The sequence below is a fragment of the Diadema setosum genome, chromosome 15 (genome assembly GCF_964275005.1).
Source record: "Diadema setosum chromosome 15, eeDiaSeto1, whole genome shotgun sequence".
NCBI classification, from domain to species: Eukaryota; Metazoa; Echinodermata; class Echinoidea; order Diadematoida; family Diadematidae; genus Diadema; species Diadema setosum.
In genome coordinates this window covers 12,636,101-12,661,163 of record NC_092699.1, presented here as the reverse complement: position 1 = coordinate 12,661,163, position 25,063 = coordinate 12,636,101, and the positions used below count along the sequence as shown (strand labels likewise).

Genomic DNA, 25,063 nt, shown 5'->3' with positions numbered 1-25,063 from the left:
ATAGATATAAGATAGATAGACGGTCAGAGATAGGAATAGGCATGAGATATCCTTCAAGCGTATCGACATCAAGAATTTTGTTTAAGATAATCAGTACATGTGTTTTTGTCTGTCCTTAGTTCAGATTCTATGAATACATGTCCTCGGTGATTGATCGATCGTGTATGATCACTGTAAGAGCCATGTACGTCATTGGTATTGATGTCTTGACACTTGTTTGAGATTAGACTCTATAGCTGCATGCTTTTAATGACGCAGTGCGACAAAGAGTGTGGCGATGCATGCGATTAGGAGGGACACAAACGTTGAGGGCGTCGTTCCGATGGCTCCGCCATCCAGGGGAGTCTCTGCAGTGGAAAATACGAAAAGAGACAGATGATTAGATTAGATAATGATTTCATCTAAATGATATGAGGGAACGAATGAGCGATGACAAATTTTGTTGTATGTCTTTCGTACTGTAATACACAATATTACCATTAAAAAAGATATGCACAGTTAACAGTGTCTGTCGAAGTTGTTAACATGACCAAAAGGAATTATCTTAGACGTGTTTCCACTTTCCCAAACACAAAGGCCCGAATTCACGAAGGTGGTACAAATGAAACCATGGTTTAAACCATGGACAAAAACCATGGAGTGCCAAGTGTCGCATGGAATATTTCGTTACGAAATCAGTCATTTCGTCGATGAAATGATTATCTTGTAACAAAATGACAACATTTTGTAACTAAATGAACATTTCGTCCACGAAATGATAATTTTGTTTAACAAAACGGTCATTTTGTCGACGAAATGACCAATTTCGTACTGAAATATTCCGTGCGAGACTTGGCGCTCCATGGTTTTTGTCCATGGTTTAAATCATGGTTTCATTTGTACCACCTTCGTGAATTCGGGCCAAATAGTGTCACGGCCTGTCCCTTTAAACGTGGGGCGCTGTCCAGTGGGCTAGTGGATAAGACCCCCGACTCCCAATCGGAGGCCCTGGGTTCGATTATGGGTGCTTACATTCTTGGACAAGATGTCTTTACCCACCACGTCCCTCTCGACCCAGGTGTGTACATGGGTACCTGGCAACGCTAGGGTAATTATAATTGCAGTGCTCTCTGGTAGAGCAGTAAAGTGGCAACACTGAAGAGTCTACCCTGGTTAAAGAAGACCTCATTATAAATATAAATCAACATGAATGACGCATGTACTTCTTCGGAGACTATACCCAGGGGACTGTTTGACGTATGGAAGATTGGACAGTTTCTTTGCATTGCAGCAACCAGTTTGATGTGGCGCTTGAGAATCAGCTATTGATTGATTTCAATAATGATGAGGCGTTTCTCACCTCCAACTTGTCAAATACAGAAAATCAATGCAGTTCAATAATCGAATGCTGCTAAAGATTAACGACATTGAAGAATCATCCATCTTCTGACGTCATTGGTCAGTTGAATAGAATATTAGTAAAGTAAATCAGCAGTCTTGATCCTCGATGTCATATAGTCCTAGACACTTTATCTTCTGAAATTCTTTTTCTATGTCTTTGTTTCGGTTTCGCTTTGCTAACTTGTTTTAGATTTCGACAAGAGGATTTCTCAATGAAGATTGAGAGTGCATATTGAGAGAAACATTGGGGCCTACTTCTTTTTAAATAAGTTCGATTTAGCTCTTTGAAAAAAAAAAGTGTACTATTTCAAGTCGTATTCGCATAAATCAGTCTTGTCTATAAAGAATTCACACAGTATGATAAATTGATGGAATAACACAACAGAAATAAGGTTTGAGTTAATCATTTGCATTGCCATGAAGCATAAGAAAGCAAATTTCCTTCCTTAAATCTTATGGGACTACCGCCGTCCCAAGCAAATGACACCACCCTCTTGTGACATTATTCTTTTCTCCAAAAATTATACACAAATGAGGGTCGTGAAAAAGCTTTCCGTGTGTGTGTGTGTGTGTGTGTGTGTGTGTGTGTGTGTGTGTGTGCGTTTATTTTGGGATTGTGTGTATGTTAAGAATTTGTGGCAGGAAGTGATAGATAGGTTAGAGATGGCAGATCTTCGAAATATAGAGTGGAGAGATGTTCATTTTGGTGTTACGGGAAGGGATCCAAACGTAAAATTTTATAATACAATAATTTTTATTTTGAAATATATCATTTTCAGATCTAGGTCGGAGTGAAAAATTCCTACTTTGGAGGAAATTTGTAAAAGAATAATAAGTTTTCGGGATGAAGAAAAAGAAATTGCTATAAAAAGAAATAAGTTGGGATTACATTTGCTGAAATGGGAAATGTTTCTGTTTTGTTTTCTTTTTCTTTTTATTAGTACAGTGTAGTTATCAGTGGTGAAGGCAATATAATGTGTCATTGGCCGCGCGCGGGGAGGGATAAGTTTTTGGTGGTGTAAAAGTTATAGGATTTTGTCCGCAGCTAGGAGTTTGATGAGTTTTGTTTGGTGAATTTGAATGGGTATTTGGAGCGGTATTTGGGTGCGGGCGGACGATGCTTTTCTGCATACGGCCATTACACGCTTGTATGTTGTACGTATCAATCTACATCTGGAAGTCGTTTTCATTTATAGGAAGGAAGGTGGTATCGCTTCGGGTGTGTTTTGTGTGTGGGGTGTGTGTGTGTGTATGTGTGTTTTTGGTGTTGGTGTGTATATGTGTGGGTGTTTGGGGTGTATGTGTGTGGTGGTTGTGGATGTATGTGTTTGGGGTTGTGGTGGGGGTGTGGGATAGGTTTGAGTGCATCGGGGTTGGTGGGGATGGGGATTTGATTTTCAATGAAATGATTTCATTCTAGTTTTGTATAACGATTTTATTTTTTGCTTTTTTATGTATGTACCCTTGTATATACCCTTATATACTCGATTTATAATCGAGTTGTTATGTTGAAGAGAGATGATTGGCAGTATAAGTATACCATAGTCAAAGATATATATATTTTGTTTGTTTTTTTGTTTTTGTGTACATGTCAATACTTTCTCGTGAAGAAATGGTCAGTAGGATTGATTTATAATCGAGTTGTTATGTTTGAAGGGAGATGATTGGCAGTATAAGTTGGTAATGGATTTGTCTTTTGAATGGCATTTGTACCGTTTTTATGTTCATGTTACACCCAGAGTGGGTTGATTTATGATTGATTTGAATGAAATCAATAAAATATCATTGAAAAACAAAAAAAAAAAGTGTGCGTGTGCGTGTGTGTGTGTGTGTGTATGTGGAGGTGGCGTTGTGTGCTAGTACTTTGACTTACTCTGCAAGAGAAGCTGGTGACGTGGAATCTCATAGATCCTGTAGAGTGTGATGGTTCCGCTGACTCGGCTAGTTACCATCACCAGTGGCTGCTGTCCAACGGTCTTTTCAGGAGGGATGTATCTGAGAAACCAAGTATTGTGGACAATAAGATAGTTGAGGTACAGACATTTTGCTATAGTCAGTCAACATTAGATTCGTTCTTGCCGTCTGCAGATTGATTGAAAAGTTAAAACTCTTCTGCTATATAGACCATGAATATCTTACATAATTTTGTTAACATGTCGGTTTGTTTGTGTTTCCTTTTTTTCTGGGGGGGGGGGTGGGGTGGGTGTCAGAACAGTGTAGAAATACGAATTTCTACCTAAGAGCAATGTTTTGACTGATTTAATATTTGCTGTTATTTGCTCGTTAATTCATTTTTCTTCAGCGGCCTATTCATTAAAAATTGCGCGCATTATGGACTTGCAAAGGTCACCGTACGATGAAGGAATGAAAATAACATTGACTCATGCTGATCTGTGCAATGTCTTTGTAATGTTAGATCAAGTTCAAGTTCAAATTTGTTTTCCATTCGACATAAAAACAACAAACAATGAAAGCAACTAAAATGGATATATGAATATGAAAATAAAATGAAATACACATGCATACACAAAAACAACAATAAGAACAACACCGATGCATAAATTCATAAGGATGGGGGGGGGGGGGTCACAAAGAAGAGCAATAAGCCTTGTGAATCGCTGACCCCTAGAAAGCACCATTACGAACATAATATCAGGAGTATAGAGAAGTAGACAGCTTAAGAGAGGGGTAGAAAAGAACAGAATAAATAACAAATCAAAAGACATAACGTGCAATTAAGATAATCATTCCGATTGAGAATAAGGACTCAAAAGTAAGATTTTACGATTCCTTTTAAAACTTTTCTATGAAATTGTGTCATTTTCAAATCAAACGGTACTTCGTTCCATATTAATGGACCTTTAAAAAATGTATTCTTAGAGACATAACGTGAATAATAGTTATTGACAGGAATTACCTTTGCAATCTCCAGTTGATCCGGAAATACATCATTCGAAATGCACAAATTAAATATATAACATAAAGGGGGACAGGTTACATGAATCACTCTTTTCACGACATCAACAGCTATATCATCATATCCTACGCTGGTTCCACTCTTTGAATCATTCACAATATCAGTATTTTTTTCACATGTTATTGGAGAAAAAATATGCCGTTTTATCATTTTTTGTCAGTTGTGAACTCTAATCATGGTTTGAATATTGCACAATGTTTGTAAGATTAAAACCAATGTCAACAAAATTGTCATTGAATATTTCAATCATATCATCTTTATTAGTAATTGATGCACCATCAATATCAATTTTCATATTTTTTTTATTTCACACCTATAGTGCATCGTTAATAACGTTCTATGTTGACTTTATATCTCCGCGATCACCATCAAATTTCTTGTGATAATATTCACCTTTAGCCTTTTTTGTTTCATTTGTTACTTGATGCCTAAATTTTCTGTAAATCTTTTTTTTTCCAAATTCAGTCGGATTATTAAGATATTTCTTATATAATCTCCATCCCCATCTCCATCTCCAGATAACTATGATATATCAAGATAACAGGGAAGGGATTTTGAATAGACTCAGGTGGCTGCATTTGTTGTAGTAAAACAGCATTCCCCAGAGCGTGCTTCATCAGATATATATATATAAAAATAGGTATAAACACACCCTTCTACGGACTTTGTATAATGAAAGAAAAGGAGTGCAAACATTGTATGAAATTTCAGCGGGGAGCGCGATGCAAAAAACAAACAAACAAACAAACAAAACGACTAATAATTCTCAAGGGTGCAGCCTACGCTGCCCAACCACGACTTACACGATGGAGTCCGGATCGAGGTCACCGATGCCTCGCGCGTCGATCTTCTGCAATTTCTGGAGGTCGGACTGGTAGAGCTTGTTGTACGTCATGCGGTTTATCGCCCGAATTTCGCCGTCGCGGTACACGGACTCGAAGTTGGGATCGGAAGAGTTGCCCGAGAGCGGTACGGTAAAGAGACCGAGTGCGTGCGCCCCGTTGATTCCCACAATGATGACCTTGTGTGAAGCATTGTACCGACCGACGGCGAGAGACTGGCATTCAGGTCCCTAGAACACGCAACGAGGTGGTAAATTACGTCTTTTACTCATATCATTTCTTGAAAGTAAGATGATATACTTCAAAAAGACATGAATTTCAGCTCTGGTTAAGTGAACGTCTAGTCAGAGACCTGCCAGCATTTTCGCTTTAATGTGCAGTACAAATCCACATGAACAAAGACATGGCTTGTCTACTGAATACATATCTTCTTTCTTTCATAGAACTACCTCTCTTCTTTGTTCCCGTCTATAGTTCGTTTGTTTGCTTATTGGCAGAAAATAAAGCTAAACATATTTATGTTACATTACATTCTTCTTATTGTTTGTGCGTCGTCTTTATTTCATTATCTGTTTTTGCTATTTCAGTCGTAACATTTCAGTCGCAACAAAACAAAAATGATGTATAGGCCCTAAATGAAAACTAAGATTGCGGCAAATCTCGTCATACCGTGAAGGGAGACCACGCATCCCAGCGGCGGTTGACGAGATCCGCCTTCCGGACTGCCCCCTCTACTAGTTCCGGGTTACCGAAGGGCGGGTGGTTGTGGGCGTTGGGGTACAGTTCGGTGATGCCCTTGGAGATCTGGTCGCCGCTGTCCCACACCAGGTCCATGCTGTATGGGCCAACTCTGAAAAGGGAGATACCACGACCACCGTAGAAGAGAGGTCTGTCAATTTTTTCTGCCCCGGGCTCTGGCAATCCGTCTACCATGCTGATGCGAAGCTGGCCTGAAAAGATGAAAAGGAGAATAGTCCGTTTCTGTATAATCTATTTAATTTTTTCCCTACAGCCTAGGAATAACGAAGATTTTCTTTCACCTTCCTTAGGCAGGAATTCCCTTGTTTGTTGCTAGATCAGGCAAGCTTTGTGGTTATTGAAGGCGACTTTTGTGAACAAAGCATGCATCAAATCTGAATAGATTCCTACAAAATCGGTATGTTGCTTGCAACCATAAGATCGTCTTTTATTCATATTTACAGGTCAATAATAAACCAGTGAGAATCGAACCTGCAATCTGCTGCTTTCCGGGCAGCGACACTACCACCAGGCTATCCCGACATGGTTGTCGGCAGTGACATAATGAATTTTGGAACAAGTACACCTAGGGTCTGAAATGCCGTCATTTTTATGTAAATTGTCCACGGCGGACAAAGCTAATTGAATAAAAGCAAGATGATGACGGGATGGTAGGTTCTTTTTCCAACATATTTGTTGAAAATATATAGAGCAGCAGTATGTTGCGATCTTACAATTTACTTGGTTAAATCTTTCATAGCACATCTTCACCCCTCTGCTCCAATAATATCTTGCCTTCGGGCATTGTTGCTTGCATTCTGGTGTTAATTTTTCGTTGGGAAGGATATACTGTGCCAACTAGAACAAAACATAATTATAAGAATTCAAGCAAATTGATGTATTAAGGGTAAGAAAAGCATGATGACAGGAGATGGCAAAATAAAGTTATGATAAAGAGACTATAGTCACTAATATGAAGTAAAATAATAATTAACACAAAACAGTGAGAAGGAATGTTTATGAGACTCAGAAAAATTGCAGACGATTGGTACATACCACGCCCTATAGGCCTACTCACCCAGCTGGCGGGGGTTCAGCATTGCCTGACGCACCGGGGTAGGAACGTTCTGAGATAGGAGGTAGTCTGATGTAGAGAAAGACAAAGAAACGTATGCAGACAAAGTTTACGAAACTGCAAAAAATGTGAATACCACAAGTTTAACATGCCAAATTTCAACCATTCTCCAAACTCTGAAGAATTATTCATACTAACCATTCTGTTATTATTTCAAGTTTCAAGTTTATTTCATATTTCCACTTTCTCAGTGATGGGATAACAAAATGATTGACAATAAAACAAAAGTACAAAATATATACAACCATATCTTATGTTGAAAAAAAAAAGAAAAACCAAACATTACACACAAATATAAATGGTCATTATCATCTGAGGATATCACAAATCAATGTCAGAAATATGATGGGGCCTACATAAAAGCAGTGATGCTTGTAAAAACTGTAGGTTCCCCGAAATTATAGGCGTGAAATTATACGGAGGACGGACATGTTTATCTCGACCAACTTAAATTGTACCAGTGCAAAATCAGTATTAAGAACGAACTATCGAACCACATGAGTACTTTAATATCGCTTAAACGAGACTGTACATATTTCGCCGCGTTTACAAAAAAAAAAAGTGCTATAACGGTAACGTTAAATGACTTGGAGCTGCGGACGAAGACAAAAGACTGGGGGTATTTTAAAAAAAAAATGTTGCTAAGAGCCGGGTAGTGTGAATCCACTAATAGCCGTTTTAGTTTGCGTTTGAAGGTGAATAAAGATAAGGAAGAAGTAATATCTTGAGGGAGGTCATTCCAGTATCTGGGTCCAGTAAACATAATTGTTTATGCACTACGTTTATGTACTACGCGCTGGAAAAGAACAACAATGTGTATACACAAAAATTGAAATCAAGTCTAACCCTTTGTATGCATCGAGAGCTGATTGGAAAAGGAAACTCCGACCGTGGCATCGGACGCACTGTCCAAATTTCCCGACACGGAAAGGGTTTAATCAAACCAATAAAGAATAATGAACATTGAATGGGTGATTTTTTTTATCTTGTCAGCGACCCTGCATCTTTTATTGACACCACTCACGAGCTTCTCGTGTATTACGTCATCGATAGTACCCATACATTGAGGAGAAACATATTATCAGAATCTATTTATATCTCTATAATGGTGGATACTTGTTTTCACTTCCTAAATACTAAAAAGTTCATGCAGTTATACGTGAAGTGAGGATATATAATTATATATATATAGAATACAAAATAAGAATGGACATCGATCGACAAGATTTAAAGCTCACCCATCAAAATTAAGAATCTGAAATCTTAACATCAAACCAATCTCAAATTCTCAATCCCAAATCTCAAACCACGAACCTCAAATTTTGAATCACAAATCTGGAACCCTGAATCTCAAATTTGAAACATCATATTTTATATGTTAATCCTCAAAGTCTCAACAATTAAATCTCAAATCTCAAATTCCAAATATTTTGCACACTCACCCGCGGCAAGCTCCTGTGCTTCCTCGTATTCGAAGTATTCGGTTTCTATCTCGCAGCTCTCGCACATATAATTGATTGGGGCGCCCTCATTGGCCGTAACCAGGAAAATCTCGCCGTTGGCGTCAAACAGTTCCACGGCGTCGGGCTGTAGGAGACTCTCGATCGGGTAACGTCGGTAGGTCAGCGCCCGGCGCTCGCCTGAAGTGGGGCGTTGACAAGGGTCAGTTTGATAAATTGTGAAGTTCCTTCTTATGGTTAGACCTGAATATTCCTAACTCTCATTTAGCAAGATATTACAATAATGTGGAATGAAATATAGGCAGGTCACAAGCCGAAACGTGGCGTAATTTAATAATCATTCATGGTAAATACATTACAGTTTCTCGAGCATTCGGTACATGGTCGAAAACTGTACATAGTTGTATACAAAGGTATAGACATAATGTACCATAACACACTCCAAAAAATCATCGTGTAGTGTCTGGGCACTGTTGATCAGTCACAATAAACAGTAGTGCTCATTTTTAGAATGCTCGATTTTTTTCTCAATTTCTCGGGTTGGGAATATGGAAAAGAAGAGTTTACAGAAAATAAGACATCAGAAAAAGAAATAATGCTGAAGTAACAGCTACAAATCTATTTCCCGTTTCATTTCTCGTGTCTCTTTACTTATGTCCGTTTTTATGAAACTGCTACCAATCCCTCCAATAGCTCGATTTTACTTATTTTGTTACGGTCAACCTTAACGGGGCCATCACACGAGCTCGACATCCACGAGTCACATGGTCCATGAGCTAGATAATGAAAAATGAGTCTTGCACCTACGAGTCATACTGCCCACGAGCTAGATAACAAGTTAAACAGGCTAATGCGATGAGTGTGTGACACTAAGCGAAAGGGACCATAAGCTTCATACTACGTACATTATGCCCCATGATGTAACGTCGAGAGTCGTGAGTCTTTTCTGCCTATAGTGCCTACCTCGTGGACTGTATATAGTCATGAACTGTATAACTCGTGGCCTGTATGACTCGTGGGCAGCATGACTCGTGGGCTGTGTGACTCGTGGGCGTCAAGCTCGTGACTTATTTCGCCCACCTGTAGGTGGAGTGGATTCGAATGAATATATGTGGATGGATTTCATTCCATACTGACTATTGAAATTACCAGATTGAGCGTCGAGGGAGCTCGCGTCGATGTCGTAATTGGTCCAGTTCTTGACTCCGACCGGGTGAATGATCGCCGTCAGATTCTCGTAGTTGATCTCAGCGATGGCATTGTTTTCCTGGCATCGAAACGTTGCAGAATAAATTCCATTTAAACACCTAGTGTACTCTATGTTTCATCACTTGATTTGTTTCATTTCAAAACATTAAATTTACTTTGTCAAAAGACCGAAATTCTGCATCCAAGGGGTAATACAAGCTTTTTATGGGTTAAAACTAATAATTCCTTACATCATTTTATGCCTTCCTTGCAGCATTCAACTCATCCACCGCTTTTTATAGTTGTTTGATAAAAAAGTCACTATTTGGATACACAGCATGACATGTCAAACTGTTTCTTTTCCTTTCTCAAAGATTTGTTTGTTTGATTTGTTTGATTTATTTTTTCTTCCAACACAATTTCATACATAAATCAAAATTATTTTCCGTAATATCACATGGAATATCAGTAAGCAGATTACAAGTACATGATTCAAAGAAGGAAAATCGATGTGTAAATTAATTTCATTAACAAATTATAAATCGTATTACCAATTTTCCAAATAATTATCTGAGAAATTATGCGGAAGAAGGACTGCCACTATAAGCAAAAGCTTGAGCACGTGGCAGCCCAGGGACCTATCTACATAATACACAAAAAATTATATTGTTTGCGGAATGGAGAAATACTACAAAATATAAAACACTGTAAATACATTGTTTTTTACATATGTATAGTGCATAGGTACGAATAAGAGTAACGTGAAATATGATGATGATGATGATGGTGATGTATGATGATGTTGACAGGTTAATGATGAAGAAAAATGTGATAATGAAGATGAAAGTGATAGTGGTGATGCTGAAGATAATGAGAATGAAATGAAATGATAGACACAGAAACATTGCGTATATTTATTGTAGTTTTAAATCCAATTTACAGGAAAAGAAATGTGATCATACAAAGAAATATATATATTCAAATGCTATATTCATAGATTGTAATCTGACAGTAATGTAGTTTTCAATCTAGCCTTGAAAGAATATAAAGTTTTACACGATTTAACATAATCTGGGAGTGTATTCCAAAGATTTGGTCCATTGTGTCTTATAGATTTTTGTGCAATTAATAATCTGGGATTTACTAAATGAAAATTTTGCGAATTACGAGTGGGATATGAATGAACGGTATAATTCAGTTTAAAGAAATCGTGAAAAATGTTTGGAAGTAAGTTGTTCAAATACTTATACATAAAAAGCAAAGAATGTAATGTATTTATATCAAATATATTCAGTGTTTTTAACTGATAAAAAAGTGAACTGGTGTGGGCTAAGTATTGTGATCCAGTACAGATGCGAATGGCTTTCTTTTGTAGTAAATAAATAGGGTTGAGTTTAGTTTTTGAACTTGTAGCCCACACTAGATTACAATACATAATATATGGTAGGATTAAAGAATTGTAAAGCATAAAAAGAGTATGTTCAGGAAGATAACTTTTCATCTTTGAAAGATTCGATATTACTGAACATTGCCCGATGTCTCTTATCACATCTCATATGATATGATTAAACATGGCAGGGAATCACAATATATTACCAAAATTCCACAATTTCCATTACTATCATGACTATATCCTTTGGTTCATGTTAATGGGAATTAGTGGGGAGACATCATTAGCTTAGTGTTTACCACAAGCTACACGGAATCGGAAGTCCTACTTGGAATATTTGATATTGCCATGTCGGTTATATTCATTTCGAAAGCTTTGCATCTACTTAAGAACATCTTTCTATGATGATAAATCATGTGTAAAATCAGAACAGTATAATCATGTCGATAGACGGGTCTATTCATTCTCACCTGTAGGGTGACGTAAGCAATAGGCAGGTAGGGGTCAATGGTCACGTACTCTGGTTCCACGTTCATCGAGAAAGTGTGTTCACCCCCGTCCATTTGACCTTTGTATGGATGACGGATGAGTCTGCTCTCCAAATCGGCCGCGCTGGAAAAGGGTCATAGCGGATATTATTAAAACAAGAAATATGGCTGAAATAACCACATGCGCATTGTGACGTCATGAGTGAATGACTTTTTGAGTGTTTGACAGGAGTGTTCGTCTGCTTTCTGTAGGCCGCAGTACACACCCCCCCCCCCCCAAAAAAAAAAAAATGCTGATTTTTTCGTTTCTGTGTCTCCAGATGTTAATGGGAGCAGAAGGTGTATCCCATTACACTATGCATACACTACCTATCTTGAATATTTTTTTTCTTCTTTTAAACATTCAATAGCAAGGATTGGTATCATTGATCTCAGTTTCATAATCATGGGTATGTCTAATGAACCATAATCTTCTCAACTTTGAATAGGATAGTGGAGTAATGATATTGCATAATACGTAATTTTCGTTCATGATTTAGTCTAAACTCACGTACAGAAGTACGCGTTGACAGTTCTCAATTACATTTTATCAACAACTTCGTACAAGCCCCCTTCGACCCTCCCCTATGAAAATAAAAAAGACTCATACACTGTACAGCGATTTTTCTGTTGACCAAAATAAAATGATAAGAATGAGTATAATGACGATAATACCACTCAGCTGTAAATAGAAACGCATAATAGTGGAATCTTTCATTATGTTCTCCAATAGGAAAATATATTTCATGTATAAAGACGGTTCTGCATGATGGAATTAACATATATAATGTTTAATGCGATAGGTTTATTATATTTTAACAAATTATGACTTCTGTTGTAAAGAACGAACAATTATGTCCAACACCCATGATTCGAAATGATAAAGTGCTAAGGTTATCAATGCTTTGACATCGTCTCAACAAGATCGTCTCTGTCATTGGTCAACTTGAATGTAGTTCTGTTGTTTTTGTTGTTGTGCTTGTTTGTTGTTTGTTTTTGATGGGGTTGGGGATTGTTACTCCTTGCTGGAAAAACATGTGAGGGCGTCCTTTCACTCACAACTGTGGGTTGTTGAACAGAGTGAAGTCGATGGTTCGGACGTCGGACCCGTAAGTCAACAACGGCGACTGGCACTGCGACATCGATGGATTCACCCAGGTGTGGTTGACGCGGACGACGCTGATCGTGCCCTCGGGGTTGACGAACATCTCGGTTTCGGGGTTCTCGGCAGCGGGACCTTCGTTGGCGACGACGATGGTGTCACAGGCGGGATTAAACCGAAGACTCTTCGGGTTGCTGCCCACTAATCAGTGGAGAAAGAAAACGTTATCCCGTACTTAGTCTGATTATGTAAGACAACCTCCTGACAAGAATGATGTTTGCCACTATAAAGTTGAAAGGTTATACAAGAACGAATAGTGTTCATCATCTTTTGTGTTACGAACGATAGCGGTGTCTTCCGTACAACTGGTTATTATACGGGTATGAATATCACCCCTCTATCAACAAATGATCAAGGAGATTGAAAGAAACAACCAAAGCAATGACATTACCATATGTCTTTTTAAGAAATGCACTTTATTCTGGACAAAATTCACTGGTATTTGCTGATATCTGAAATGGATGAAACAACTATGATTGCAATCAGGATATCAATTTAGGAAGAGCAAATTCTCTTTGGCCTAAGCATCTCTCGTTTATCTCGACTAAGCTGTAAAATGGCACGGAACTTTTGTGTCTTTACGTGAGTAACAGTAAGAACTCATGTTGGACCAACATGGCATTGTAGTTGCTAATTATCTTTCAGATACCACCCTGTGATCACGATAACTTTAACGACAGGAGTTCTACAGGCGAAATCATATTTCTAGAGAGCATGTAGGTCAAAGTAAAAACGTCGTTGGAGCCATAAAACACATACCCGTGAGATTGCACAACGAGTCGAACACTGGTGTCTTCGTGTAGATGTGAATCATGCCCGGGTTCGTCACATGGACTCGATCTCGGCTGGTGAACGCCACGAGATTGCCGCACTCGGCGATGTCGAGAACGGGAGCCGTTAGGCGGTATGAGCTCTCAATCTTCGGCGCAAAAACGTCGGTGAAGTTGACGACGTGCAAATAGCGCCGGCCTGTTAGCCAGAGAGAAAAAGAGATAAGATAGATTCCTAGATAGATGACCTAAAGAAATACGGGTATTTGTACAGTTCTTAATTCATACGTTTATATATTTATATATTCATATATTAACACATTTATCATTTATATATTCATATGTTAACACATTTATCATTTATATATTCATATATTAACACATTTATCATTTATATATTCATATATTAACACATTTATCATTTATATATTCATATATTAACATATTTATATATTCATATATTCTTTGACTCATTGATTGTATTCAGACGAAGAGGAAGGGTGAGAGAACGATTGATGGATAGAGGTAGAAGACGAAGGCAAAGTATTACAGAGAATAAGGAAATTAATATTGATAGAGAAAGCGGATGTATAGAGATAAGAACGAAGAAATCAAGGCAGTCAGATTAACAGAAAGAGAGATATATATAAATGGACAGAAAGAGAGAAGGGGAGAGAGAAAGATAGATAGAAAACGATTGAGGCAGATAGAAAGAGAGAGGGGAGGAAAAGAAAGAGAGAGAGATGATTAGCACTTAAGGAATGTTGTTTTGAGCAACGCACTTGTAACTTGTTGGAATAAGACATTGAATTAGGCATTCCCATTTCCATTAGACATGCCAAGATTTAAACCTCACAATGTATTCTCCCTTGACTGGTAAGTAAAACTATAAATGTTTATGCCATAATGACACTTAACATTAGCTGACGAAAATGTTAAGGCGTAAAATTCTAACATTGTAGACGGTGTTTTTTCTGTACCTAAGGTGAACTATACGAGTTGTAATTCGTGTTTGATTTTGTAACCTTTGTATGTGATGCAGGGCTCCCTTGCAAAGCAGGCCATTGGGGCTCTGAACGGGACAACCCTGCTTTTAAAGAAAACATGAATAAATAAATGAATAAATAAACTATACGTCACATTACCATTCAAACGTATGTATGCGTCAGTCCCTTTTTGTTGAATCTACATCACATACACTTGACGAACTCTACGAATGATCAGTGTACGTCTATCATGTTCACACGGTCGCACGAGTTGCCTATCTCGTGTGTCAGTGTACAAACTGACGTCAAAATCAATTTGAACCCGTTCGTCCGTGTACGTTTTTGATTAGTTCAGCAAGAAACTGCCAACTGTACGCCGAGATACCGCCACAACATCCGGGCTCCTAACTGCGTATCTGTAACGCATTCAGAATGATGCTCTCGTGTGAGATATACACTTCTCCCGTCGTTCAGGTGCGGTGGCGCTGTAGCCTACATTTACTTATATGCACAGAAATACCATGATCAGGGGATGTTCACTTTACTCGACCTCACACATAGTACAGCTTAGATCTGAATGTGAACCTAAAATCAAAAGAAGACTGAATATGGTCAAATCTTCTCATTAAGGGTCTCGATTTAAACGCAGTCCACGATTTGATGTGTGAAACAACGATATTATGACCAATGACATCTCTTTCCTGTGATTGGATAATAGTTACGAATGAATCAGCTAATCAGCGAGAACGTTAAGAGGAGTGCGTGGTATACTTTTCTTTTCTGTTCTTTTATTTATTTTTTTTTTGCAAGTAATCATCCACAAAATACATGTCAGTGCATAAGATTATAGCACTTGTCAAGATACTTTTGAACTATTTTGACTTACAGCAGTTATGTAGAATGAATCAATTCGTCTTTCGAACAAATTTCATTTCGAAGAGTTAGTAGCCACTTAAAATATAAAAAGCATCAGCCGGCCTTTCTGGTTTGAAATAATCAACTTTATCAAAACTATGATGAAGATTTAATTCCTATTAAACTTTTCCCATTTAGTTTCATTTACGTGATTTATCATTTACATCTTAACTAAGCTCAACTTTATATGTTTTCGACAACACGATGTGTAAGAAAGTTGCTTAGCTTTATTGCGTCATAGTCCCTAAATCATGAAGTTTTTGCTCTCCAAAGCCTAGAGCCACTGTTTGCTCAAGAGAGACGTCCATGTTTAATGGCGAAATTATCAGATGATTTTTTTTTTTTTTTTTACACTAGTCTGTGCCAAGACTGACTCACTGCGGAGCGGATGGCGTAACCCCGAGAGAAAATAATTGGCGTAAGTTTCTTTAGGCGGTTCTGTGACATACATTCGTACGATTGCTCAACAGATGACTGTACTTCAGTCATTGCAGCAAATTCTTACTATAGAGGGAATTTTAGAACAATGACAGTGACTTGTGCTCTCAGCGTGGTACTAAGATGGATATGGTTAGACTAATAAATTATTGTTATTAGAATGGATGATCTGCTGACGTCAAATGTACAGCTTATAGGCGTAACCATGGCAACGGTGTTAAAATCTTAAGAAAAAGTATATATTTTGTGATAACAAATAAACAAGCGGCATCGGTTACTGGAGAGGGGTCAGAAGTAAGACCAATGAAAAATGAAAAGTTGATTCACTACTCAAAGATTAATGCATGGGCCAACATTATCACACTGGAACTTGCGCATGCACACGCTTGAATGAATCCTTACGAAGTTCAGACCACCTACATATCTGCATGCATTTTATCGAAGACAGCTTTTTACCTCGGTCAGGGAAATTCAAAAGGAGGAGTAAAAAGTAATCAAAAGGATTGTAGTAATTGTTTTGGATAACATCTTTACAACGTATAACGCAGTGGTCACTGGAAATAAATCTGCACCCAATATTTTTGATTTGATTTGATTTGAATTAGATTGATTTATTCATTTTGTTAACATATATATATATATATATATATATATATATATATATATATATATTAACATTGTATTTTCTATCCCTGTTCCTGTTCATGTAGAAGCAAAAAAGAGCGCAATAATAAGATCGGTTTCCTTCTCCGATAAGGCAAACAATTGCCACGAGATGAGAGATCACTTTTGTCATCTTATCCTCTACGGAATTCATAGATAGCATAGGTTCGCTCCTGAAAGAAGGGGAAGGAAGGGAGGAGGTTAAGGGGTGTGGAAGAGTAGATGGGGATTGCGCTGGGGGTGGGGTGGGGGTATTACAAGAGAATATTATTGCCATCATGGAATGAAAAAAAGTGTCTTCTAATAAGTGTAGAGAATTTCCCCACAGGAACTTCTACAGTCTAATTACTTACCATAGTCACTTACTCCCTCCTAATCCTTTCCTCCCCCCTCTCTCTTTCAATCTCTACCTCTACCTCTCTTTCTCCTCTTCTCTCTGTCTTTCTGTTTCTTTACCCCCCCCCCCTCCCCCACCCCCGCCCACACCACAGACATTTTGATTTCTCTCTTGCAATTGAACGTAACATTCCAGGATCCCGCCATGCATAATAATGCACAATTTGGAGACGGGTATATAGTCAAATGATTGCCCCTTAAAATCTTTTAAACCTAAAACAATCCTCAGACTCGTGCAGTCCCTTTACAAAAAAGAAAGAAAGAAAGAAAGAAAACAAGAGAGAGAGAGAGAAAGAGAGAGAGAAAGATGTCAACTCCGGGTATAAATCCAAGCTCAAAAAAATATTTCAGAAAGAAAGGAAAAACGAAGGTAAGAACACATCAAAATAATCAAAAGAACTGCACCGGCAACATAATCAAGGAACAACAACAAACAAAACAAAAACAAAGTTTTAAAAAAAATTGTTTTTGTTTTGACAGGGTATTGACAAGAAAGCAAAAGAAGGATTCCAGATCACGCTGCCCCCTTTGTTAATTCTGGTGAAGAGGAAGTGATCTATTAATTTCGTTATATTTTCGTAGTTTCTTTTTTTTTTCATGATCTTCCCTCCTCACGAACAGGAAGAAAAATAGTTGTATTTGCCATTTCAGTGTTATATCAGTAAGAGTAAATTGAGGAACAATGACCGGTATCTATGAATAGAACCACTCGCCGTTGTTGGTTACACGGCATACTTTCGAAAGTGACAACAAACGCGCGCGCTTCTGTGCAGTCACAATTTGATTAATGCATGACATCATGCGAACATGGGTGTTTATGTGTATAATCATGTGCATTTTATTATCATTCACACGTTGAAAATTCATGAGGACACTAGGACCCCCTCCCCCCCCCCCCACACACACACATACACGCACGTAAAGTTGTCAAATTCTCTGTTTAGGATCCATTTTTTTTTTGCGTCCACGTACCATCGACACGGATATGGAACTCATTGCCTGTGAAACTGAGAATAGAGACCTCATTTCCTCAGTTCAAGAAAGAACTCAGAACTTTTCTGTTCCAGTAACTGTGTGTTTTCTTTGGATCTTTTCCTGAATGAAGCAATGTGGGAGGAGGTCTTACCTTTCTGCGCCAGGAGTGCCACTGTGTGACAGACACGGCCCATTACAAGAATCCATTATTTATTTATTTATTTATTTATATGTTTTATTTTCACAGGGTGGCTCCATCAGTGGGTTAAACACTGTTGTTCTTGGAGGCCCTCCATTATTATCATTATTATTATTATCATTATTATCATTATTGTTATTATTATTATTTTTATCATTATTATTATTATTTTCATCATCATAACCATCGCATCATTATTAATATCATTATTATCATTATCATCATCATTATTATGACCGCACTCGCCGAAACACCCCAAGAGTCAAGCGCCTCTTGGGAAAAGAACCTTAAAGCTATTAATATTCGTGCAATGAGTCACGATACAACATTGCTCAACAGTTGTGACAATGGAACTCTACCGCCGCGTGCACAATTGAGAGATCATCGTGTTTCCAAAATAACATTTTCCCGTCCTACGTATACGAACAGCTCAGTTAGAAAAAAACCACTGCGTGCTATGAAAGAGGTCCCGGTATTGAGTCTGGCATTAATTTGTGCCCTTGGCAAGGCATCTAATTGCTGTTACCTAGTTCTTTGGAGGATACTTTTCAATCCACCTTCATTTTCATGTCCATTAAATAGATAGGGAAAATTATATACAATGCATTGAACATATTTGTAATGATTTCAAAACCGTAATGTAACAAAACGTGTGGTCATGCGTAACGACATAATTGTCTTGTTTAAGGTATATATACATATTCATAGTACAAATTAAATAAGGATGGGAATGGAAATGGAGGATCCCGTAACATTGCTTGAAGCCGTCGATCCCGTAGTGGTTTGGTCGCAAACATTTATTCCTCGGTAGCAGCTACTTATGATATAAATGATAGTCAAGGTTTAAAATTTGGTTCAAATGGATCGTAGTCATCATTCACATCCTTGTCTCTCTGTAGCTCCCCCCCCCCCTCTACACACACACACACACACACACACACACACACACTCACACTCTCACTAGTCCACCCCTCCAGCTAAAAAGCAAAAACATAAATATCTCCCTCAGAAAAAGTAAATACAAATTTGATTTGATTTGATTTGATTTATTGGTTTCTGTATCATCATTGCACATGCACATTCATGTACAAGCATAAGTATAAGTTGTTCACAGAATGTTTTCCTTCATTGCCTTTGCACAGCAATCTACAGCAAAATGTACAACAAAACAATGAATAATACAGTGGGGCTACAGCATAAGCGTGGCTTGATTTGCGTGCAGCCCCCGTACATACTTATTATTATAATATACATCGGAAGGAGAATAGGAGGGAGGGATGACTTATACAAAGGTTTATACAAAAGTAAGATCACATGTATCGCTGATAAGCAAGGCATAACAAAATATTTCTCACCGAGGTGCAGGTGAACAGTTGATTATTATTATGTATAATTTCGGTCGGAAACGTTGGAACTCTGCTAATTAACTTCTGGCCACTCAGAAAATTACTTAATGATTAAGGAGACTCGGTGGTTCAATCTGCGACCGCAGTGCAAGTTGTGAAAGCGGTTACGGAACCTTTATTTCCCATTCTGCATCCTTCCATCGTCTTTAAAAGTGTTCAGGAAATTGGTAATCTTGTTTTACCCCTCTTACGAGAAGGAAAACACTACATTGCACCTGTGCCAGCTCCAAATTTTATTGATTGCCCTATATGGAACGTGTAGGATGGACCCAAAACGTGCCTCTTGGTTTACAATTTTATCAACAGCATGAGGTTTGACATTACAAGTCTACGAAACACAGGATCCATGTCATTTAGGTTGTGTCTTGATTGTATAATTGATATACCTTCACCTGTTTCGGAACATGCAGAAAAGGATTAAGATAGAGCGAGAAAATTGACATGTAAGGTACGAGTAGGTGTTGTTGATGAAGCTTTATCGTGTCACCCTATATACATTTAAAAAATAATGTTTTGAGAGTAACGTATTTTATGAACATAATTCAACGGGCTATAGCGAGGCTGTGTGTAATTCTTTTTGGTGTGTGTGTGTGCGTGTGTGTGTGTGTATGTCTGTGTTTTACCGAGATGATCTCTTTTCTTTTTCTTTTTCCTTTTTTTTTGGGGGGGGGGGTCTTTTAGGATACGAAAGATTTCTAGAGAATTAAAACGATACCCCAACTACTTTTAAATGGATTGTTTCTTCTGATGTATTCTTTCGTCAATTTTTTTCTTACTTTATAGTTGGCTTAAAGCTGTACCTTCTGTCTACTTTCTTAACCCCCCCCCCTAAAAAAAAAAAGAACTTAGCCTGAACGTCCAGTCAAATCATAAAACCGTTTAGCACTGTCTTAGCGACAAGGTAACAACACGGAGAAGCGCAGTTTTGTCTTCACTTTTATAAGAACGATTGTCAGTGATTGTCCCGAAATGGTGAAAGCCAATTGTTTTTCTAAGAGCGACTGTTCATGGATGATTCATGCTCTAAATGTGCCTCACTTGGTTGTGTGACAAACAATAGGTTGATTGATGCGGTTAGAGTATTGGTTAATAAAGAAAGGAAACGGGACGTCCGTTTGCTGTTAAAGACAGCCAATTTCCACCTCCTCAAGAATAAGACGATATTCAGTGAAACGGAAGTGACAAAGTGATTAATATGCCGGTGTAGGCATGGTAGGAACGTAGAACAATGTAGAAGGCGATTGTGTCCCATTAGATGATCTGGAAGCTCTATGACTTGAGTTTATCCAGGGATTTTTTTTTTTTTTGTTGTTGTATTGATCAGATATGATTAAGTTTATCACCATCTCCTCTGAATAAGAGCCGTGATTGGAAAGTGTCTATAGTTTATTGAAATGCTACTGCTCGTTTCTTCTCAAATGACGTTATATAATCTTATTCCTCATCCTGTCCTCTGCTCTCTATTTTAGTCTGAAATGTAAGCTGTGAAGGCCCCTTGTGACATGTCACTCTAACGGATTATATGATTATATTCATGACCAGCTTTGCTATAGGATCAATGCTATATATGCAAATTGCTGTTACCAATCAAAAAAAAAACTAATTGCAATGAGATCTATTTTCTGATTAATGATTACCTTAGATGGGGGACATTTTGACGTAAGTATACTGGTTGAAACATTTTATTTTTCTTCGGTTAAAATGATTCACAATTCTGAGAGGTTTCGAATATCTAACTCAGATTCATGTTACTTCCTTCTTTGTTGACTTATATTCCATGAGATCTTACGAAAATAAAAAAATGAAACAGCATGAATTATCAGAGTTTCACAAAAATTGGTTAAGGTCTTCCATGTTGTTTGGCCCAAGATTAAAAAAAAAAATAGCTCGAGCGGATAAAATGACGACTCACCCGCGGTGTAGGCCACCATGGCATCCGCGTCGTAGGCGCTTTTCTCCGCCGCGCCCTGATTCAAGCCATAGAGGTTCCTGGTCCTTCCCTGTGCGGGAACGATGTCGTAGGGAATGTGGATCGTCGAAATCGGCTTCATCGACAGCACGGCTAGCGAGATGTCGACGAAGACGGCGAGCAGGCAACCGAAGAGGAAGGATTTTCCAGCCATGTTTTGGAGGTCTTAATTTCCTTCCGTTTCAATACAGCTTACCAGATAACGATCCCCGGAGCGAGCCGGTTTGAACCAAGGCCTTTAAACCCAACTGAAGAGGGGCGAGTCCGTACGAGAGGGAATGTAAAAGCCTGCTACCCAGCTCAGACGACAGGCTCAAAAAGAGACCGTCCCTGTCCCGCTATTTCCTTCATTCAGAAAACGCATTTCGCGCTCCGTTCCCCTACGTCCTCGTTCCACGCACGCCTAGTTTTTTTCCTTGTTTTTATCTTCTCTTATTTTCTTTACTGCCCTTACAGCCAGTGGCGATCGTTGCCAAGCGGAAACGGCCTGTGAGTTGGCAACACTACCGGGACTTGGAGCGCGCTGAGTGACGGAGTGCTATTGGCTGACACGCGAATTATACCCATCGTTTTTAAATGTGATCCATAAAAGCCTCGGCTGCAAAGTTATTACCAGGGATAACGCAGTGACGTCTTTAGATGACAAATAATCCGATATCTACTATGGAAAAAGGGGGAAAGACATAACAGAGGAAGCGAAAAATAACTCCACTTCTGTCGACCAAGCGAGACAAAGAATCATATTTAAACTTGAACCGTCACACAATTATCATGATCAGTTCATACAATTAAATTTGTTTGAGAGCTCTCATTCGAAGTGGTTGAATCATTGATTTTTCCTAAACACTTCACAACTTCCATCCCCAGTCTGCCATTATCCTCAGTATACAAACGTTGAGGGAAAATGGGATTTTTTTTTGTACTTTTAATAAGGAGCAGTAATAGTTTGCCTATTCTGTGCTAGAGGTATTTCAGATTAGTTGTTGTGTTTTCTTTTTCCCTAACCAACCGGAGTAAGGATAACAATTTTATCCAAATCGGATAAGACGACTTTTCATTCATTCATTTTGCACCGTGTTTTGAATGATTTTTATTATCTTATCCATTCATTCAATGCATGAACGGATAAGACAACCAAGTTTTATTCTTTAAAATTGTGAAGTTAATTATAATCTTAAAGCATGGAGACATGCCCTAACGATGATCAAATCGATTCAATTGAGTCCAATTCAATTGTACTTTATTTCTTTCGTAAACAGAAGGTCATTGTTACAAAGTATACATTTGATAAAGTATATCGTATGACAATTTGGAAAAAGTACAAGAAATAAAGTATATTTCAATGTATTTGTACGAAATAAAGTAATAAATAACAAGACAAACAACAAAAGAGAAAATGTAGAGATAGGAAGGAGTGATCTTCTGAAAAGCGGAGCTTGAAAGGCACGAATCACTCAAAAAAAAATATGCCTACAATAATGAATATGTATATCCAAAATTCATCCACGTAGAGTTAGAGAATCTATTTTCACTACGATGTTACACCGCCTCCAAGCTCTCCCATTCTTCTACCATCGTCCATTTATTAAAGGTACTGTCTACCATTGGGAGCAGTGATTTAAAAAAATGTTCGAGATATCACATTTGATGCATATGTGTAGGTCTGTTGTATCACAAAACATCCTTCCATGTAAAAAAAAAAAATTAAAAAATAAAAAATTGTAAGAAAGCCTAAAATATAAAGAGATATTACTATTTTCTCTCTAAACCGTAACTGGAGACAGCTTAGTCTAGAAACAATTTTATTTTAACCATTGTTCACATTTTGTATATTTAGCAATACTTAACAACGATTATACTAATTAACATTACACATTGGTTGTTTCTATCCCTAAGTCATATTCTAGAGCTATTTCGTGTATTTTGAAGCAAGCTGGGTGTTTGTTTCATCTGCAAATGGTAAATAACGCCTTTAAGAAGTCACCATTGCCAAGTTGTTGCTAATCCAACACAATTCAGCATCAGATTAAGTTATTCATTCCTCTCCTAGAATGCAAGTTACAAACATAAATTAAGAGAAGATTCTATATGTAATAAAGGGATGTTGTGCTTACACAGTCTGACAGTGGCTGTTATTGTTACTCAGGTTCTATTCCTTTTGACTAATCCTCTTTGCTTATATCACAGTAAAACAAACATGGAGCAAACACACACACACACACACACACAAATAACATTGTGGTAGATTTCTCAATCATGAATGATTCCAAACAAAAATAAGGTAGTTTTACTATCTGTAGTTTAGAAGAATCACAGTGTGAAATAATTCTTGTTGATAATCATTACTATCATCAAGATCATTATTGTAGCAACGGTAGAGAAATAGAAATATTGAATGCTTTACACTTGGTTATGTATCATACATGCATATCGGTGTACGTGAAACTGATTTGGACTGGTCTCGAGCACTGTTGGGTGTTCACATTTATGATTATACCCTTCTACTTATCTGGCCTATTGCTTGCTCATAATTTTCAAGATAACCTCCTCGTCTTAAGCTATTTTACGTTAGATAATATACCCCAGTGTCAGCGCCTTGTGAATAATATGTTTGCTCCGGTCAGTATCAATTTATCGACACACTCTCCGTTACTTTACTTCAACTGTCCTCAGGGAGAATCAATTTTTAAATGCTGAGTCTGTGATTCCGGGACTATCCCTATCTCTCTGCCCATCTCCCGGCTAGCGCTTTCCTGACTCTTTATCGGTCCCATCCCGCCGCATCCCGCCCCTACTGACACTCACAGGTACTTGACCTTTACAAAGATGTACCCAACTTTAATGCCAGCCTTAATGTCGGACATTTTTGTTCATTTAGCTATTTATGATTATATTCATCTATCGGGTTCGGATTGTATGATATTGCGCTCTCGAAAGTACCAGTCTGTATCATAAAGCTGGGTAGTTTCTGCTGATTTTTTTTTTTTTTTTTTTGAGTGGCATCTGCGAAATTCTAGATCAAACTGACTGATTGTAGAATTTACAAACGAGAGTGTTTGTACTTCCTCTCTTCGCAGTTATTGTTATTAGAATCTGATGAGAATAACCCTTTTTTCTGGTAGGAGCAGAGAATGCACAATCATAGATTACTCAACCAAAACAAAACTAACCCTTTAAAGTGAAAGGAAATGAACCTCATATATTACCTTCGTGTGACAGCCAGTGTTGCCAAGGTGATTCCCCCCCCCCCCACTCCCCCCCCCCCCCCTTTTTTTTCCCTAACTCCCTGTCAGACTCATTCTGGCTTGCTGGAGGTAAGTCTGGAGGTTACACTATTCTACTTTCCATCGAGACCTGTACCGATACTCCTTGCCCTTATCCAAACTTCACGAGCATCCGTCAGGCAGTCCTTAGTTGCTAGGTGACCAGTCTCCTTTCTTCCACAAACAGACACGTGACCTTTGTAACATCCAAGTCCCGTCCATGTGGTGCTTGTGTGTCTACTGAGATCCTTGAGCAGCATCTTATAGCAAGGCAGGAAAAGAAC

At 38.1% G+C, this 25,063-nt stretch overlaps 1 protein-coding gene across 1 annotated transcript; it reads right to left on the bottom strand.

The window, feature by feature from the left end:
* Window positions 1-246: 246 nt before the first annotated feature.
* LOC140238759 (mesenchyme-specific cell surface glycoprotein-like) lies at window positions 247-21,670 on the bottom strand. Its single transcript, XM_072318654.1, has 11 exons — window positions 21,460-21,670; window positions 13,559-13,768; window positions 12,697-12,940; window positions 11,581-11,722; window positions 9,670-9,799; window positions 8,515-8,712; window positions 7,016-7,081; window positions 5,869-6,149; window positions 5,161-5,429; window positions 3,254-3,375; window positions 247-347 (listed from the first exon to the last, which is right to left on the bottom strand). The coding sequence occupies exons 1-11, from the start codon at window positions 21,668-21,670 to the stop codon at window positions 247-249; spliced, it is 1,974 nt and encodes a 657-aa protein (XP_072174755.1).
* Between the last annotated feature and the right edge of the window lie 3,393 nt (window positions 21,671-25,063).

What these genes read in the sequence shown, in the direction of transcription:
- LOC140238759 (XM_072318654.1), bottom strand. Translation starts at nt 21,670, where the DNA reads ATGGCTGGAAAATCCTTCCTCTTCGGTTGCCTGCTCGCCGTCTTCGTC. An exon ending in CTCGTTGTGCAATCTCACGG is followed by an intron (nt 12,941 to 13,558) that starts GTATGTGTTTTA and finishes TCCACTGATTAG; the next exon opens with TGGGCAGCAACCCGAAGAGT. An exon ending in AGCACAGGAGCTTGCCGCGG is followed by an intron (nt 7,082 to 8,514) that starts GTGAGTGTGCAA and finishes TCTCTACATCAG; the next exon opens with ACTACCTCCTATCTCAGAAC.